Genomic DNA, 19,666 nt, shown 5'->3' on the forward strand with positions numbered 1-19,666 from the left:
AGAAAGAGAAAATCCCAAATCCAATGGTGGTTCTCCGGGCCCCCCAATACCCTGTGTTTAAATGTCAGAGCGCCTTTTACGCTGTGCTGTCTGGCCATTTCCCATCTGTAGGCCTCTTAGATTGTAATCTCCCCATCGCCAAGTCTCGGTTTTACTGTATTTTGGAGACTGTTTATTCAGGGTGACCGAACGGCAGGCTGCCTGGATAAATTAGGTCTGCCTTTCCCAAGCTGGTTCATACTTAAGGGACTTTTAAGGGACCCAGCCTCCAAGTAGGGACCCAGTCAGGACACACAAACTCTGGCGGCCTGAGCTGAAGCCTCACCGAATGAAAGGAAGTGCTGAAGAAATGCACGGAAGCAACACGGCCTTGCGGGAAAGGCCCTGGACTTGCAGGAAAGATACAATAAAGCCGTGGAACTTACTGTCATTTCTCCAAGGCTCATGATAATGGGCTTCATAATACCCGCCTAGCTTAGGAGAAGAAACTTTTGCAGAATGAATCAGGAGCCAGGTTGCGCAGCGACCACCCCCTCGGTGCTCCCGAAGCCCGGGCTGCCAACCTGCGGTGGCCCTGTACACGCTATGGTCACTTTCTGCAGTCCGCTTCGCCTCTAGACCCTGCGGGAGCTGCGCCCTGTCCTGGTGTCCTGGAAATGCGTGCTGCTGGCCCGGAGCTGGGAGTGCGGCCCGGGCCTCTGGGCCCCTCGGGCTGCGCCGCCGTCCTGCTGCCGCCCTCCTGTGGCCGCTGTGAGGCGACCTCCGGCCGTCCTGCGGCCTCCTCCCTCGGCCGGTGACATCACCGCATTCCCGTCCCGGCTCCTCCCGCCTGCAGCCGCAGTGACAGGCGAGCCGGGCCCGGTGGCGGAAAGAAAGTGCGGGGCCGCCGCGCCGAGCCTGTCCCCGCCGAGGCCGGCTTCCCCGGGCGGCTCGGGTGACAGTGTCGCGGCCGCCGGGCGCAGGGCGGGGCACGCGCCGGGCACAGCCGAGCGGCAGGCGGACGCTTCAGAGAGACGTGGGGAAAATGGCTGATGACTTTGGCTTCTTCTCGTCGACGGAGAGCGGGGCCCCCGAGGCGCCCGAGGAGGACCCGGCGGCTGCCTTCCTGGCCCAGCAGGAGAGTGAAATCGCGGGCATAGAGAATGACGAGGGCTTCGGGGCACCTGCTGGCAGCCAGGCGGCCCTCACGCAGCCGGGACCCGCGAATGGGGGTGAGTCAGCCTGGTGGCCTGGGGGTTGGGGGACCTGGGGCTCGCACCCGGGGTACCGGGTGGAGTGAACAGGGCCTGCTATGGCCAGCCAGGAGCAGGCCTGGGGCTAGTGTGTACCTGACCGGGACCTGGAGGAGATGCGGCGGGGACGGGGGGATCTTTTGGAGATCCCCATCTGAGGCCTTGCCTGGGGCTGTGGATCTGGTGGCTCCCAGGACAGAAATTCGTCATGACATTTCATCCCCAAGCCAACTCCACTATTGCCTGGCTCTGGAATCCAACACAGCTCAGGCTTGAGCTTCCCAGTAGGCTGGCTGCCCCAGGCCGAGCCCTGCAGGTGTGGGCAGAACCCAGATCTCCCTGCTCCTCAGAAGTAGCTCCCTCCTAACAGCTGGGAAAGCAGGGGATGCTGGGTGCTCCAAGAACTCACAGACCTTCCCTGGGGAACACCTGCCATCCTGCAGTCACTGGTCTAGGCACTTTTCTTACATTTAATCATTTCATATGCATTATTAAACCCATTTCAGAGATGGCAAAACCGAGGCTCAAAAGGTACACTACTGAAACAACTAGTAAGTGGCAGAGTGAGGACTCTAAATCATTTCTCTCTAACTCTAACCCTTTCCACCTGACCACACTGTCTTCCATATGCCAGGCTCTGAGTTAGGCACCAGGGTGGGGGCAGGAGCACAGAGGGCTTCCGTCAGATGTGGTCCTGTCCTCCTGGGGTTTGTAGCTCAATGGTTTTCCAAAGGAGGTCCAGGACTCAGGATTTGGGGCCTGGTCCTTGCAGTACTGTGTTTATCAACAATGTTCCTGCTCTGGCTTTGCCTGAAAGGGCAATTTCTTAACGTATCTAGTAAAAAAGTAGATATCACTTTCATGGGTACCTCCAAAACAGCGCTTGCTTCTTGTTAATGTTGTCGTTTTGGTAGGAGTTTATGGGCCTGTTGGAATAAGTGGTACCTTACATATTTTTAAAAAATGTTTACAAGTAAGGATTCTTTTAGTCATGTTTGTATTCATTCAGCATTTACTGAGCACCTACTGTGTGCCAGGCCCAGTGGGGATACAGATATGAATAAGACAGTTCCTGTGGCTTGAGGAGCTTGAAGCATCTCTGTATCCTCTTGGTATGAGAAACATAACAAGCCTTTTGTAACATATAAGAAACTGGAGGCCCAGAGAGCCTGAATATCTTGCCCAAAGTCACACAGCCATGAGTGACAGATCTGGGACTTGATCCCAGGCTTCTCAACTGTGGGCTCCATGCTCTTTCAAATGCTGTGGCAGTCACCCTGGGAGGTGATGAGATGTAGAGGTAGGGAGGGGGGTCTTTTGCTACCCAACCAAGCCAGCAGTGGAGGACTTCTGAAGAAGCAGCAGCTCCTAGCACTTCAGCGGGACCCTCACACATCCCAGGGAATTCCTAGGAAATGTGAGCCCACGTTCATGTACCAGTATTCATTTGTCCACATCTTCCCCTTGAGACCACCAACTTCCCCAGTCGGGTTGGCCTGGGAGAGGCCCTGCTGGGAGAGCCAGTGTCAGAACCACCTAAGAGAGAAGCAGGTAGAAGTCAGGCAGAGGGCCGCAGAGGTGGCTGGGGGTTGAGCAGGCTGTGACCTCTCCCAGGACAATGGGGCTCCAGGGGTTTACAGCCTGGATGGGAGGTTCCCTCTCCGGCAGGGGTGGTGCACAGATTGGCCCCCAGACCTGAGGTGGCAGGGAGAGAAGCGGGGACGTGGCCCTCTGAGGGTCTCCCAGACTCACAACCAGTAAAGCTGCAAATGCTCAGCTGCTCTGCTGAGTGGGGCATGGGGATCCGGGAGGGGTTATGGGATGGCGGCTCAATAGGTGGCCAGATAGGATGGAATTGATCTGATCCTCCTAGGCCTAGACGGTGATGAGCAAGTAATCCCCCGAGACCAGTGATGAGTGCCAGAAGCCCAAATGAGGTGCGGAAAATGTGCCTTGGGCTGCTGGGAGCTGGGTGGAAGCTCCCGCAGCCAGCACCACTCATCACCACTGAGTCTCGTCTCTTAAATGATGCCCCTGTGCTGAGTGCACTGACGTTGGGCTCCCAGGGAAACTGTTTAGTGTAGGCCTGAGCCTGAGCCACTTTGAGTCTCTCCTCTGGGGCTGGAACTACGGCCAGCCTGAGCAATGGATACTTTGTTTCCATTCATCAGCCTTGGGTAGGGCCCAGGAGGTGTGTACATTTTCACACCCAGATTTCTAAGCACTCCACCTGGCTCTGACCCCGACTTGCCCAGTCATTTCCTGGCAAGCCCATTTCCCCTGATGGGCCTCAGTAACCTCCCAGGAATGTTCTGGACCCTTGTCTGCCCCCGTTCCAAAAGGGGTCAGGGATCTGAGAGAAGCAACACCCACAGGGTTATCCTTGGGACTCGTATCTGCCGTACTCCGGTTCTGCCGGCTTCGGACTATGGACACGTGATTATCAACGTGCCATGGGCTACTCATTGTGGGGACAGAGACTTTTAATTCTGTGTGTGGGTATGTGTGGATTCCCAAAGAGGTTAAGCCTCATTCCAGGAGAACACTCATGGGACTGAAAGACTGGGGCACAGAGACTTTCTGAAGGCCAGGGTGGGCACCTGTGGACAAGGAGTCTGAGGCTGGGACTGGTCGGGGAGGCAGGGCTGCAACTTCCCCTCCAGAAATGCCAGGTGCACAGACCAGCATCATCGTGAATGGACCCTGGTAACGTAAGGCCCTGGTAGAGGAGATGCCCCAGGAGAAGAAGCCACTTTGCAGAAGATGCTGCCACTAATTTAGGGGCCAGGCCACCATGCAGGAGAAACCCCATCTGAATGAGTAGGGAGGGTGGCTGACAACGGTTGGTCAAAATCAATCAATGTTTGAATGTTTGGCTGTGCAAACAAAGTTGATTATAATCTATATCAGCTGGGCATTATTTCCATGGGATTAAGTATCCTTCTCTTCAGTCCCCAAGCTGAAAACACTGTCACCATTACTCACAGCTCTACCTGGCTGGTAAAGTGTACTTGTCCATCTGCGGTGATCTCGTGCAGCCTCCTGTGGGTCTTGGCTAAGAGGCACTGCAGTTTCTGAGAGTCCTCAGGCCTTGTAGATAACAGTGGGCCCCCAAAGAGCAATTCAGCTTCCATTTAGCCAAAACTGCTCACCCTTAGGAGCTGAATGGGGTACAGAGCCTTATAACGGAGTGAATGACCCGTGGGAGGTCACAGTCATCGCATAAGAGCGTGGGGGGTTCTGTACGATATTCTGGGATACCCCAGAGTTGAGACCTTCCATCAGCACCCAGGGAAGTAGGGGAAGTAGTAGAGGGCTTCCCAGAGGGGATGACTTGTGAGCTGGGCCTTGGAAAACAACTGGATCCCAAAGAACATTCTTTAGTAAGGGAAGCAGGAAGAAAGGTGTGGGATGCGGCATAGTGTGTTTGGGGAAGGAGGAAACCAGAATAGGGTTTGTGGGAGGGACTGGTGGGAAGTGAGGCAGGAAAAATGGGCAGGGCCAGATTGTAAAGATCCTCACGAGCTATGGGCCAAAGTTCAATGTACTCATTCAACAAATATTTATTGGGCTCCTATTATGTGTCAGGCACTGTTCTAGGTGCTGGATCCCAGCAGTGGACAAAACAAAGTCTCTGCCCTCCCAGAGGGCATTCAAGTGGGGAAGACAGATAAGCACATACAAAAATAAACATATCAGGCTGTGGTAGGTGCTACAGAGAAAATAACTGCCCAGGGGAGGAGGTAGGGGTGCTGGGGGATGAATGTCAGGGGTGGTCAGGGAAGGCCTCTAATAAGGCAGTGTTTGAGCAGCAGCTGAAGGGCGTGAGGCAGCAGTCCACATAGAAATGGGCAGGAGAGCTTTCTAGGGAGAGGGGACAGCACCTGCCAAGGCCCCAAGGAAGGAGCAGGCCCTATCGGCCACCATGGTCCACGGGAAGTGGATTTCCTTTTGGTTTGTGTTCATTATATTTTTAATTAGAGGAGTGACATAGGTAAGTGTATGCTTTTCAAAACGTCAACCTTGGCAGCTGGTTTGAAAGAGGTTTGGGAGAGGGTGAAGATGGAGGCAGGGAGGCCAGTGAGTGGACAAAAACCATTTATTCCTTCTTTCTTTAATGCACTGATTCATTTGCTTATTCAACAATTAGTTTCTGAGCGCGTCCTAAGTCACAGGTACCGTGCATGGCTCTGGGGAAGACAGCGGTGAGGATAATGGACACAGGCGTGCCCGTCCAGGTGCTTGCCACTAGCGGGACAGACAGGCCAAAGTAGTTGTACAGGTGGGCCAGGCTGGGGGCAGAGGGCGGAGGGCAACTTTGAGGATTCTTGTTGCAGCAGAAGCCACAGGAATTTGTGACTAACCAGATGTCAGGGAAAGGGACCGGGAGGAGTCACTGTTTAGGTGAGGGCAAAATCGACTCCTTCTGGGAGGGGCAGGAGGAGGAAAAGTAGGCCAGGTGCTGCCTGGTGGGGGCAGTGATTCCTGCTCTCTGAGGTGGAGCCATTGCTCAAGGCACCACAGGGACAGGCAGAGACCTGCAGGCCCCTCTTCCTGAGCCCTCTCAGACCCTGCCCTGAGCCTCCAGAGCCTCTGCCTGTTCACCAGGCACAAGCTCCACAGACAGTTGGGCCATTCCCAGCCGTGGCTGAGGGGAAATCAGTTTTGGGTAGGTGAGGACCTATTATTGGCTGGGTGACCTTGGGCAATCATGTAGCCTCTCTGAGCCTCAATTTGAGAATCTGTAAAATGGGTTGATAACAGCTTTGTCACAAGGCTATGGTGAAAATCAGAGGTCATATGGCTGTGAGAAGGCTTTGTGCACAGTCAAGGATTGAGCCCAGGTTATTTGCATATCCATTATGTGTGCGTGTAGGGCGGGGAGTCAATACGCACATGGACATATACAGAGGTTGCTTCGGGGGCTAATGTAAGACCCTGCTTGCTATAAGCTGAGCAATGAGTGATGCTGTCTTCTGTTCTCTTTCCAGCGGGTTCTGAGGACATGGGGACCACAGTCAATGGAGATGTGTATCAGGTAAGCAAGATTCTGTCGTAGCAGGGGAAGGGACCGACAGCCTGGGTCTCAGTAACTTTTGGCCCCCATCATGGGTAGGATTAGGGATTCAAGTTCTGTTCATTGGGATGGGAACATCAGAAAGATTTTGATGTGGTTCTTTTGGTCATGTAGGAGAAGGGGATGAAGAATAAGGACCACAGGGATCAATGGGGTGTTGCCTCAGGTTGCCCGTGATGATGTCCAGCTTCCAGAGGGAGAGATTAAGTGGCCTGCAGTGGCATGGACTAAAGGAAACACAGGGCCCTGCACACGTGTGTGCCATTGGTGGGAGGCTGAAGCCAGTGGTCATCTGCACCATGTCTGAGCATTTTAACTGGGTGAGCCTTGGACCCAGAGATTCCACTTCTCAGAATTTTCCCAAAGGAAATAGCTGGACAAGGACACCCAGATTCTTTGCAGGATTATTTATAATAGCAGACAAACTGGAAACAACCTAAGTGCCTAGTATTGAGGGCCTGGGTAGGTAAATTGGAAAACCATTCTGTTGTTAAAAAGAGCAGTCAGAGCTTTCTGTATTGACATGAAAAGATGCCTATAATATAGTAAATGGAAAAGCAGCTTGCAGAATAATATGCACAGTATGGTCCTGTTTTTTATTTTAGAAATATGTTTCCATGAAAGATCTGAAAGGATGTGTACCAACTGTTAACAGTGGTTAGCCCCGAGCTTGCGGGAGAAGGGGGGATAAGGAGAGGGCTTTCACTTTCACTGGATTGTCTTAAAATTCTTTGTAGTGATCCTATAACACACATGCGCACACACTCACCCCCCCCACAAAAAAACAGCTAGTAAAGATATTTCTAGTTAAATAGTGCTTCTCTCCACACTCACTTAACCCCCCTCCCTTCATACATACACAGTTCATTTTGAAAGTACTTAAAGAACTTGGACCACAAATAGCATCCCCAGGACCCCACAGATGCAACAGTCTTTACCCCCAACCTGCAGATACCTGGGTGGGGGCAAAACCTTCACTGGATAAACTTTAATTCCCACTGGACTGGCTCAAAGACCCTTGACTGCTGGGGCTGCAGCTGCAGGATCTCCTGAGCTCTGCTTCGTTGAGGAGCTGGCCTCCTAAATCCTCAGGGAGAACAAACAATACTTTCTTATGTAAGAGAGATGGGCTGGTACCTTACACAGGGCAACTGGCCAAGTCCCATTTCTGGAAAATTACTCAACTACCAGCAAGCTAGAAAAGTCAGTCTCTAGGACTTTAAGGGCTTCGTGTCTCCCTGGGCCTGAGAGCACCAAATAAGCAGCATTGACGCCGGTACAGTTTGGCAGAGCATTGAGACTCAGGCTGCTCCTGTCCCGGGCACACTGAAAAGGACGTGGCCTGACCCAAAAGGTCTGTGTCCTAAAGTGGCCCTGGAGCTGGAGATACACTTGGGACCGGAGAAGTACCTAGAACACCATGAGCAGGATAATTTTCCCTTTCTATACATTAGGATCTTGAGGCCTTCTCCCTCCCTGCCCCAGGCCTCGCTTTGTATTTAATGGATCTGAGAAACCCTGGGCCTCCTCCACAATCTCGGTGGGAACTCTTATTCTCCCTGCTACCAAGAATAACCCCAGCTATGTTTATCTGTAACTCATTTCACATCTGTGCCACGTTAGCATCCTAACAGGCAGGGGAGGGGTCACAGATGAGGCGAGTCACTCAGAAGCTTAGTGGCCAAGTTCAGGTTCATCTAGATCTCCTGCCCCTGATCTGGTGCCCTTTGTACCATCCCCTTGTTGCTGGAGCAGGCAGGCCACAGCCCCTGGCTGGCGGGTGGGAAGCCCCTGCAGACTTTTCTTAGGATGGAGCATAGAGCAGGGTCTGGCTTGTGCACCCCAGGCTTTCAAGGGTCCTGGGCAGAACTTCCCTGCTACCTTTCTTAATCTTTTCTGGAAGGCTATGGGCCACTAGGGGGTCCAACTGTGAACCTGGTCCCCAATAAGGCCTAAGGATAAGCCTGCATCCCCGTTGAGCTACTTAGAGGAATCAACAGCTCAGCTCAGCTTAGCTTTAGCTGGTCAATCCCACAGATTGGTTATGCCTCATCCTCCTGGCTGTCCCTGGAGTCACAGTACATGCTCGGCCAGCATGGCCCCCCGGAAGCCCTTGTGGTGGTATCCAGTGTCCAGCGGAGGGGTCCCTCGGGAGAGGAGTGCTGGGGAGCTGGGCTGAGAAAGCCTGGCCCTGACTGTAGCCTGTGGCCTTTTAGTCCACAGGCCATTCCTGCCTGACCTCTTCCCTTTCGAGCTTGGGAGGGACTCAGAGCATTCCTGCAGCCCCTGGTGAGCCCTCCTGGGCTGCCAGCCCCACTGGCGGCTGACCCGATTTCCTCACTGCGACAGTCAAGTGATTAAAGAGGAGCCCGGCTGTGGCCCTCCCGACCTCACTGCTCACTGGCAGGGGCAGGGCAGGAAAATAAGTCCAGAGCAGCTGGAGAAGGGTAGTCAGCAAATAGCTTCTCAGGGCCTTGTCTGCTGGCAGCACCACTGTGTTCTTCCTGGTTGTGGTGATGGTACAGCGCAAGCCGGTCTGCTGGGGGCATGCCACGGGCAATGGTGAGCCCTGCAGCTCTGCCACCCGTGCATGTGCATGTGCATGTCCGCTACAGGCTACAGGGGTCACAGGGCATTTATCGCATTCAGGCCCCATTTTGCACCCCGAGTGGGATGTTGTCACTCCCATTTGACAGGTGAGGAAACCTAAGGAGCGCGGGGAAGGGACTTCTTAAAGGTCGCGCATCCAATGAGTCGCAGGAGGGAACTTAAAGCCCAGTCGCTCTGAGGCTGTGTCCCCGTGCCCTCCACATCGCTTTGCAGGCAGCCCCTCATTCCTTCATTTAGTCAACTCGCATTCTGAGTGCCATACGCTGTGCTCAGGGCCTCAGATGTAGAGGCAAATCCCATGGATGTTTGTCCTCGAAGAGCTCAAAGGACAGATACCTGAAAGTCATGCAGGATGGCAAGGGCTTGGGTGTGGGGCTGGTCTCAAGACTTCTTACTATGCGTCAGGCACCACCCAAAAGCGTTATGTGGATTAACTCATTTCATCCTCCCAACACCCCTACGACGTAGGTTCTGTCATTATCCCCATTTTACAGATGAGGAGGAGGATGCACAGGGAGGTTTAATAGCTCTGGTTGCACAGCAGGGAAGAGCTGGGACCTGAACCAGGCTCAGGCGCCAGACGCTGCACTGAAGTCAGAGAGTGCGACAGGGACGGATGTTGGAAGTGGGTTCCAGGCTGCCCAGGGGCATGTGGGTGGTCCTGGCTAGGGGGACAGCAAAGGCACAGGCACAGAGGATAAGACACGCATTCTGGGGCTTGCCTGGAGCCTGGCACCTGCTGCAGAGAAGGGTGTGCTGGGGGAACCTGAAGAGACCACGGGTGCAGGGCTGCTGTGCCCGCAGGCGGAAGGGATGGGGGTTGGGGGGGCGGGCACAGCTCCCAGCCAGAGCCTGTTACTAGGCCATGCTGGTGGAGGACGCAGGCCCAGCTTGGCCAGGCTTTGTGCCCAGGGCCTGGGCACAGCATGCTTGGACCACACTGAGCAGTGCCCCTGGATGTGCAGTGCAGCTGCCCGCCCCCCTGCCCCAGAGAAGCCCCAGGGTCTCTCAAGCTGCTCCTACACCCAGACTGCTCCTACGCGGGGCGCTGTGGCGGGCTGCGGCAGAGGAGTTTGGATGGAGTCAGACAACCTGCGCTTCATTTCTGGCTTTTCCCAGCCGGACGGCTTTGGACTAGTTACTGCCCTGAGCTGGATTTCTCATTTGTGAAATTGGGATTAGAAGCCCTGCACTGCTGCCTCTGCAGGTCTGTTGAGAAAAGTGCTCTGTAGCCCTGGAAGCTGCTTCTAAATCCCTGACCTAGCCACTGAGTGAGCCAAGGCGGGTGCATGTGTGGGTGTGAGAGAGACAGACGGGGAATGGGGCGTGGGGCAGTGGGAGGAGGGGGTGCAGTCTCTAACCTTGGGATGGTAGACTTATCAGGGAGACCAAAATCACGTGACACAGAAGTAACTTTGGTCCCTATTGGCTATGTATGGACACACGTGTGGCTATGTGTGACACCCAGGAATTCAGTTTGAATTCTGGCCCTGCCAGTTCCTGGCCAGGTGACCCTGGGACTTCGGAGCTAGACTTTTCCTACCTGTAAAACAAAGATAATGAAACCCACCATGTAGGGTTGTAAAGACCAAAGGGAACCGTTTAATTGCAAGTTCTCTGCCAGTTTTAAAACGCTGTAACCTGTGAGTCTTAATTTTGGGGCAGTCTTGATGGAGATGGTGGGTCCTGAAGGACACCATGGGATGACTTTTACCCAGAGGACCCCCTCCAGCCCACCTCTCCCACCCCATCTGCTCCACACCTGGTAGCATCTCTGTACTCAGATTTTTGCAAAGGCACCGGCCTCATGTGGTCCTTAAGCGGCCCGCTCTTGGTCTGAAATGCCCTTTCCCTATCTCTTCCCAGCCTACTCTGCTCCCAGGCTAGAAAGGTCATGCCCTCCCTTGTCCCCACTCTTTCATGACCCGTGTTATGCATGTACCCCAGCTATGGTCCTCATTTGTGAGGGACTCCCTCTGCAAGCTTCCGGATGATGGGCTGTCTCGTTCATCCCTGACCCCAAGCCTGAACATCTGTTAATTCATTCAAGTAATGTTCTTGAAATCCTCCTACAGCCAGGCCCTCCATGTTCTACATACTATAAAGAGACAGGCAGTCTCTGTCCTCATGGAATTCCCTTACTGGGGGGCGGGGTAGGGTGGGGTGGGGAGGGCAGACAGTAAACATGTAAACAAACCAGGCTTTTAAGATAGCCTGAGTGCCAAGAAGAAATAAAATGTAGCACCTGGATAAACACGTAGAAAGTAAAAGTAACTGCATTTGTCTGCAGATGGGACAGTCTATAGGATTGGGCAGAGGTCCTGGTAGCCTAGCCTCAGGACAGGGCTGTTCCCAGAACTGGAAAGGTACACCTGTGATCAACTCGTGTTGTCCAGATTAGGGCCCTGGAAAGGCCCCTCGAGATGTCTTGAGAGACTCTCTCAGTTGAAGTGTAATGCTGGGCAGGAAAGAGGAATAAGGACAGTGCCCCAACTGCCCCACCCAAGGGTGGGCCTGATCCGAGGAGCCAGGCTGCACCTCTCCGCCCTGGGCCTGCCCTTCCTTCTCCCCAAAGACAGCTGGAGATGCAGCCCTGATGTTCCATCTGCGTGCTCCTTCGCCCTGCTGCTCACAGCCCCTTGGGCAGATGCTTACCCAGCCCTTCTTCTGAACCGGGCACATGCTGGCCCCGGGGGGATCTTCATCCACATGGCCACTGCTTACTGAGCACCAGCTGTATGCTCACAGCAGGCACCACTGGACAGATGTTGTTGGGTGGGGAGAAGATACGCTGGTACTCGTGACAGTTTTAATAAGTGCTTGCAGGAGGAGCACAGGGAGCAATAAAAAGATGGGACAGGAGTTCAGAGGCTATAAACAAGGTCCTGTCCTGCCCACCGGGAGCTCACGGTCCAGCGGGGAGACACCTGCAGTAGAAGGTGAGGGTGTGACAAGAAGCACAGAGAGGACAGGGTGTGAAATCTGTTTTGGGGCTGGGAAATATCCCAGAGCTGGTGACCTCTGAGCTGGAAACTTGTGGGGTGGAATAAGATTTCATCAGCCAGAGAAAGGAGGGAAGACAACTGAAGGCCAAAAGCACAAAGGAGACAAAAGCGGGCAGCATGGGCGTGTGGGATGTGTGCAGACAGGAATGCACGGGGCGGACAGAGCACCAGAGTGGGCGTGCCAGGAGATGGGGCTGGATCATAAAGTCTCCAGCTTTGCGAGACCAGAGGGGAGCCCCATCCTTGCTGGGCTGAGCTCTCAGCCTGCAATGCTTCAAGTCACCACCCTGGCAGGTGGCGTGGAGAACTGGGCAGAGCCCTGGCTTGGGAGCCAGAGGACTGGACTCTGGCCCTGCTTCTGCCACTGTGTTGTGCCATCTCTCCTGGCCTCAGTTTCCTCCCCTATAAAATGGGAATTAATAATAATAATAATTCTAGCTACCATTTACTGAGCCATCACTCCATGCCAGGCACTCTTGTAAATGTCTTATAAATATTGTTGCATCAAATCCTCACAACTAACTCTTAGAGGTAATTTTATTACTATTCTCACTTCAGATGAGAAAACTGAGGCCAGGCAAGGTTGAGCAACTTGCCTGGGCTACACACATATATAGCAGGCAGTAGAGGTGGGATTTGAACCCAGATGGTCCAGCTGCAGAGTCTGAGTTTTTCATCACTGTACAGTCGTAGCCATGGCCACCCTGCCTATCTCAGGGCTGCTCGTTCACTCAGCAAATAGTTATTGAGTACCTGCTACATGCCAGGCACTGTGCTAGATGCTGGGGACACAGCAGTGAACAGGACAGGCAAGGTCCCTGTTGCCACAAGGGTGACATTCTGATGGAGGAGACAGACAATGGACAAGTAAGCATATTATAAAGTGAGGCCATTTGGGACTGTGTTATTTGGTAAATAAAACTAATAGGGCAGGGCTTTAATGATAGAAACACAGGGAACTCTCTGAGTGCCAAGAAGCGTTTGAAGTTCTTTACACTTTTTTAACTCATTTCATCCTCATATTAACCCTGTGGGGTGGGTGCTATTTTGTAGCCCATTTTATGATGAGGAAAGTGAGGCACAGAGAGGTTGAGTAACTTGCCCACGGTCACACAAGGAGCAGAATTACTGGCAGAGGGCACAGCAAGTGCAAAGGCAGGGTACAGTCCCAGGAGACAGGGGGTATGAACTGCTTTGAGATGTGAGGGGGTGTCCTGGTACTCAGGCGCCAGACACAGAGGGGCAGGTGGACAGGCTGGGTACACTGCCGTGTGTTTGTGTCCTAGGAGGCTAATGGTCCAGCTGATGGCTATGCTGCAATTGCCCAGGTCGACAGGCTGACGCAGGAACCCGAGAGCATCCGCAAATGGAGAGAGGAGCAGCGGAAACGGCTGCAAGAGCTGGGTGAGGGCAGGGCTGAGTGTGCAAGCTGGGCTGGTCCCCCTGGCCCCGGGCTCCCCACGGGGTTGGCTCTCTGGGACACGGTCGGGTGGGGAAGCCTTAGGCTATATGGGGCCCTGCCCCACCTTAATGTGGGATTGGCTGAGGATGGACCCAGGGCTGCCTGCCGGGGCCGAGGGGAGAAGCAGCAGCCAGAAGCACAGCCAGCTGTGCCTCACATCCCTCCTGGAAAGCTGCTGTTCATTCACCTGTTGTGGGTTGCAGATGCTGCCTCCAAAGTGATGGAACAGGAGTGGCGGGAGAAGGCCAAGAAGGACCTGGAGGAATGGAACCAGCGCCAGAGTGAACAAGTTGAGAAGAACAAGATCAACAACCGGTGAGAGGAGCTGTGAGGGTGCGAGGGGACTGTAGGGTCATGAGGGAACTATGGGGACATGAGAGGACCTACAGGGATATGAGGAGCTATGGGGACATGAGAGGACCTATGGGGACATGAGAGGACCTACAGGGATATGAGGAGCTATTGGGGACATAAGAGGACCTATGGGGACACGAGAGGACCTATGGGGCATGAGAGGACCTATGGGGCATGAGAGGACCTATGGGGACATGAGAGGACCTACAGGGATATGAGGAGCTATGGGGACATAAGAGGACCTACGGTGACATGAGAGGACTGATGGGGACATGAGAGGACCTATGGGGACATGATAGGACCTATGGGGACATGAGAGGACCTATGGGGACGTGAGAGGACCTACAGGGATATGAGGAGCTATGGGGACATAAGAGACCTATGATGACATGAGAGGACTGATGGGGACATGAGAGGACCTATGGGGACATGAGAGGACCTACAGGGATATGAGGAGCTATGGGGACATAAGAGGACCTATGGTGACATGAGAGGACTGATGGGGACATGAGAGGGCCTATGGGGACATGATAGGACCTATGGGGACATGAGAGGACCTATGGGGATGTGAGAGGACCTACAGGAATATGAGGAGTTATGGGGACATAAGAGGACCTATGGTGACATGAGAGGACTGATGGGGACATGAGAGGACCTATGGGGACAATGAGAGGAACTATGGTGGGGGGACTGTCTTGAGGATGGGTGATTTGGTGGCAAGAACGCGGAGGAAGGAGAAGCCGAACCCACGATGATGTTTCCTCAGTGGCCTGTGGAACTCAGCGCGCTGAGCTCTGCAGAGCTGGTATGCCGTTAAGCTCTGACCTCCTCACCACGACAGACAAAAGTGAGTCTGCCAGTAAGCAGACGAGGTCCTGGGACCCAGTGGGATGTAAGCCAGGCCATCCTGGAGCCCAGTGGCCAACAGCTCGACCTGGGCCCCCTGTGGCCATGGTTATCATGACAGAGAACACAGGCCTGGCAGGAAGGGAAGAACCAAGCCGTGTGCAGGATTTTATTGCTTATAGAAATGATAATGCTTCGACCCAGAAGTGGCTAAAGAATAAAGGGAAGTTAGTGGCCTATATAACTGGAAAGGCCAGGGGTAAGGGCTGCAGACCCAGTGGACTCAGGCACTGAAACAAAGTTCGTCAGTGCTCACTTTTACTGTCTCTCGGTCTGCTTTCCCCTACGTGGCCTTCACTCTTGGGCACACACCCCTGGGATGGGGGCAAAGGTGGCCACTAGCAGCTCCAGGCTTCTGCTCGATTTTCTTGGCAACTTCAGTGAAAATAAGCCTCTTGCTCCCAACAGCTCTAGCTGAAGTCCTCCACCTGACCTTCATTGGTCTGGTGTGGGTCACGTGCCCACCCCAGGCCCAGTGATTGTCTCGGGGGAGGGACTCTCCCATAGACCCAGCTTGGTCGATAGTCCCATTACTTGGGTTGTGCATGGGGTCCGGTCCCACCCAAACCACAGGGACTGAGTGGGGGCAGCTGATGCTTCAAAGGACAATCAGGATGCCCTTCCTGGAAGAAGGGGGACAGATGTTGGTCAGGAAAGATAGCAGAGGCCCACCGGAGAATACCTTGCAGAAATGGTCTCAGACTAGAGACTGCCAGCAGCCCCTACCTCTGAGGCTGTGCACTTCAAGGTACAAGACTTGCCAGAAAGGAAAAGGCTGGCTCTGGGAAGCCACCACCTGGAAGCTGCTGCATGCCAGGCCCTGGGCCGGGCACTGCGGAGGCCGAGCTGAGAAGGACGCAGTCTGTGTCCTCAAAGAGCAGAGGAGGGAAACACACGGGTACAGCTGAACTCAGTAGTAGGGCCCTCTGCAGGAAAGCTGTGGAAGCAAGGGATGTGGGTGGCGGAGGGACCTCTGTGTCTAGGGACCTGGGCTTTGGAAGGTGGCTAGGAGTTCACCAGGAGAAAGAGGGCAGGGGGTGGGGGAGGGTATTCTAGACTAGGGAACAGCATGATACGAAAGAAAGGACGTTGTGCTTGGGCACCAGTGAGTGGCGGGAGACAGGGCCGGAATGAGGGCTCCCATGTGCAGGGCCTCGGAGGCGAGGGGCGGGCAGACACAGGCGGTGGGGAGCCACTGAAGGTTTGTAAACAGGGGGACTAATATGATAGGGCTGAGTTTTAGAAAAGGCCACCCACTCGGGTGGGTGGAGGATCCCTGCTCTCCTCTCAGGACTGTGGAGAGTTGCTGAGCCTTCCAGAACTATGCTTCCTAACACATCTCCAACTGGAGGTACTAACGCTGTCTCTCTTTCTCTTTAACCCTCTGCCTGTCTGTCCATCTTGCCATCCCGTCTTCCCCCACCTAACCCCCTTCCCTCAAGGATCGCCGACAAAGCATTCTACCAGCAGCCAGATGCTGATATCATCGGCTACGTGTACGTGTCTCCTTTGCTCCTCTGCAAGGGCCTGTGTGTGGCTGGCAGTTTCTTGAGTCTCCCCCTTGTGGGGTATAAATGAGTATGGCTGGGCCTGGGGCAATGATCAGAGCAGGAGGTGAGCCCGAGGGGTGGGTACAGGCACCAACCCTCACCTCCATCCCTCCAGCAAATGTTTATTGAGCATCTTTGAGACAGCTTTGCTAAAATCCAGGCAAAGAAAAGAAAGGAATGTCCGGCCATCCCCAGGTGAGAGAGGCAAAGGGCAAAGCAGCCCAACTCCCTCCTTTTGAGATGCCTCTTGGAGGGGGGAGGTGGGGTGAGTCTTCTATTGAACAAACAAACATTGAGGGCTGGTGCTAGAGGTATAAAGAATGCACAGCCATTCCCCGCTCCTGCCCACAAGTGCACTGCTCCTCCTTAGAACTTCAGCCTGAATTTGGTCATGAGCCCCTGTCCAGACCACCAGTGGTTCCCTTTCACGTGTTTCTGCTTTGAGGTCTAGTTGGTCCTGTGCCTGATCCAGACCAGAGATGGCAGAGATTTCCTCTTATGCCGCCCCGCTGGCTGGTAGTGACAGCCTGGACAGTGTGCTGGGGATTGTGAAGCCGAAGAAAATAATGCAGTGATGAATGTGTGATGATTGCCACGTGTGTATGTGCCAAATATTTGCTGTTCCTCGCTCTGGATACGCCCTTGGCAGGCCTCTGACACTGTCTGGGCTAACGCTTCTCTCACAGATCATGGGACACACCAAAATAACAGCTTTCCACTCCTTCCTTCCGTCCACTCTTCCATCTGTCCAGTGCCAGTCTCTGGTCAGACAGGAGTAAGACACACATGGTCTGTCCCCCCAAGTTGCTCATGATCAAGAGTGTGTTGTGATAAGAGCCACATGCAAGGACACAGTGGGCTCAGGGAGAGCCCAGGCAGGCTTCAGAGGTCAGAGTCCACCGGCCCTTAAAGTGTGAGAAGGAGTGTGCTGGGTGGGGAGGGTGAGAAGGGAATGGCATCCTAGGTGGGAAAAGCTGCTGGGGCAAAGGCGATGAGATGGGAAATATCTAGCGGCCTGCAGCGCCTGGAGCGGTGGGAATGGGGAGAAAAGGTCAGTTTGGAGCCAGTTGCAAAAAGCCTGTCGTGAGATGTTAAAAAGCTCAGACTTGATCCTGAAGGCAGCGGGGAGCCATGGGAGGTTTCAAGCAGGAGAGTGGGGATGGAAGAAGGGCATCGGCGCTGAGGAATACCACAGGGCGTTCAGTGCTCCTGTTGCACCCGAAGAAATGGTCCAAGGAGCACCCAAGGGAGTCCTGAAGAGAGGAATAGCCTAGACCAGCGCTTCTCAGTCTTCCATGTGCCTATGAATCACCAGGGCCTCTTGTCAAAATGGAGATTCTGATTCAGAAGGACTGAGGTGAGGCCATGATTCTGCATTTCCAACAAGCTCCATGGTGATGCCGGTGCTGCTGGACCATGAACCCCACTTTGAGCAACAAGGTTAGAGGCAAGCCTCTTGACCCAGAAGAGAGAGCTCCTAGGATCACTCCCCTCAGCCCCACTGGTCAGCCAATGTCACACAGCACCTTACATTTTCTCAAGCCTACACACACCTGCTACGTTGTTTGATTCTCAGGCCAGTGAGACAGATCAGCAAGGTGGAGGCACTGATCCTCCCTTCCCAGGTTAGGAAATAAGCACACACCAGGGAAGCAAGATCACTAGCGAGGGGCCGGGTCACCTGATCTGGGGCCGGCTCATCCTGAGCCGTGGGGATCACGTGGAGAGCTCCCTGCCATCGGTCAGTGCCTGGCATGTGGCAGAACTGGTCCTGCTTGAGATGCAGGGGGCTTCTAAGGAGAAAGGGGCTTTAGGGACACTTGTTGGCGAAACAGGACAGAGACCCAGCCCTCCCCACCCCAGAATCCCTCATTGCTTTTCTCTTAATGACTCCCATGTTTAGGTTTTGTCCACTAAACTACATTTATTATACTTCGTTTCCCCATTGTTCTTTAATCAGTGGCTTCTGTAACTGTCAGCCAGAACTTCTGATGAAAAACCCACCAGTTTCCATCCTAATTTGATTCCAATCAAAGGCAAAGACTCCAGTGGAGCATTCCTCAGGCTGTGGCGCCAAAGAGATAATAGTCATTTGGGGCTAAAAAGAGTTCTGTAGTCAAGTATGCTTGGGATATGGCAGATTCTATATCCATCGTGTACTCACATTCGTGGTGCACATAAGCACATTAAAGGCTTTGCAAGTCTTGTTTTGAAGATCTTCTTTAACTGATTCTTCTATACATTTTTGACCACAGCTCTTTTCTAAAGAACACTTGTAGGGTCCACAGAACCCCGAGGCAATGCTGAACCAGAGACTTCAGCTAGGTGGTTAGTCAATGTCCTGCTTAGTTTTTGGAAATGTTGAAAATAGCTGAGATACTGCATTAGTTCCTCCAAGGGCCTTTAGGTGTCAGGAGCCCCAGTTTGGGAACTCTTGATAGAGAGGTAATGGACAGACAGTGCTGGGGCAGGGGTAGGAGGCTACTTGAGCTACAGTGGCAAGGGAAGACCTTTCTGAGGAGGTAAGGCCTGCACTCAGACCTGAATTACAAGAAGCAACAAGCCATGAACATGTCTGGGGGAAGAGGTGACCAAAAGTACAAAGGCCCTGAGGTAGGACCAAACTAGGCTGTTCCTGGGGGCCTGAGGTCAGAAGGCCCGGGGCTGGGGAGGAGACGTCTAGACAAAGGACCCCAGAGTAGGCTGGACAAAGCAGTCTTGCTCAGTGGGAGCAGCGCATCACTGATTAAGGGGAAAGGCAGACAGCTATGAAACCTCTGTCCTATCTCCACCTGCAGGGCATCTGAGGAGGCTTTTGTGAAGGAATCCAAGGAGGAGACCCCAGGCACAGAGTGGGAGAAGGTGGCCCAGCTGTGTGACTTCAACCCCAAGAGCAGCAAGCAGTGCAAAGACGTGTCCCGCCTGCGCTCGGTGCTCATGTCCCTGAAGCAGACGCCGCTGTCCCGCTAGGAGCCTGCCACCAACATGGCCGCCATACAGGGGCCGGGCCGGGCAGAGGAGGAGCAGCTGCTTTGGCCAGGGGGAAATGCCTCCAGCAGCTGCTACACAGCCTATTCCGTTCCTCGCCATCTCCCGGGGCCGGGAAGGGGAACCCTCACCCCTCTCAACTGTCATTCCCTCACGGCCCTACGGCCCAGCCCCTCACATCTCCTCTCAGTCCACAAAATTGTGACTGTCCCTCCTGATGTATTTTTTTTTCTTGGCTTAAAGGGTGTGTTGTTAACTCTTTTTACACTTATTTCATTCTCATTTCTCTGGAAGCCACAAACTGGTGTCAGGGCTGTTTGTGCTTAGAACTTTCCCAGCTTCATGGGCTTGAGAGAAGGTAGGGCTATTTCCCTGGTAACCCAGGAGCTGCCAGCTGGCAGAGGGCATCCCAGTCTGTCTATGTCTGCTGCCTCCAGCCCCAGGAGGAAAGACAACCTCTCACAGAATGCTTTGCAAGCTTG

At 53.9% G+C, this 19,666-nt stretch overlaps 1 protein-coding gene across 2 annotated transcripts; it reads left to right on the forward strand.

Annotated features, from left to right (window-relative positions):
• The first annotated feature begins 839 nt into the window (after positions 1-839).
• Positions 840-19,440, forward strand: CLTB (clathrin light chain B). Of its 2 annotated transcripts, XM_060008346.1 has the most exons (6): positions 840-1,211; positions 6,224-6,270; positions 13,211-13,328; positions 13,590-13,701; positions 16,089-16,142; positions 18,995-19,440. In XM_060008346.1, exons 1-6 carry the CDS (start codon positions 1,025-1,027, stop codon positions 19,164-19,166), a joined length of 690 nt encoding a protein of 229 aa, XP_059864329.1. In that variant the 5' UTR covers positions 840-1,024; the 3' UTR covers positions 19,167-19,440. The 2 variants fall into 2 exon arrangements, with proteins under 2 accessions (XP_059864329.1, XP_059864330.1); XM_060008347.1 differs by lacking the exon at positions 16,089-16,142 and having other exon boundaries at positions 845-1,211.
• Positions 19,441-19,666: the final 226 nt, after the last annotated feature.

Source organism: Delphinus delphis, chromosome 3 (assembly GCF_949987515.2).
Source record: "Delphinus delphis chromosome 3, mDelDel1.2, whole genome shotgun sequence".
NCBI classification, from domain to species: domain Eukaryota; kingdom Metazoa; phylum Chordata; class Mammalia; order Artiodactyla; family Delphinidae; genus Delphinus; species Delphinus delphis.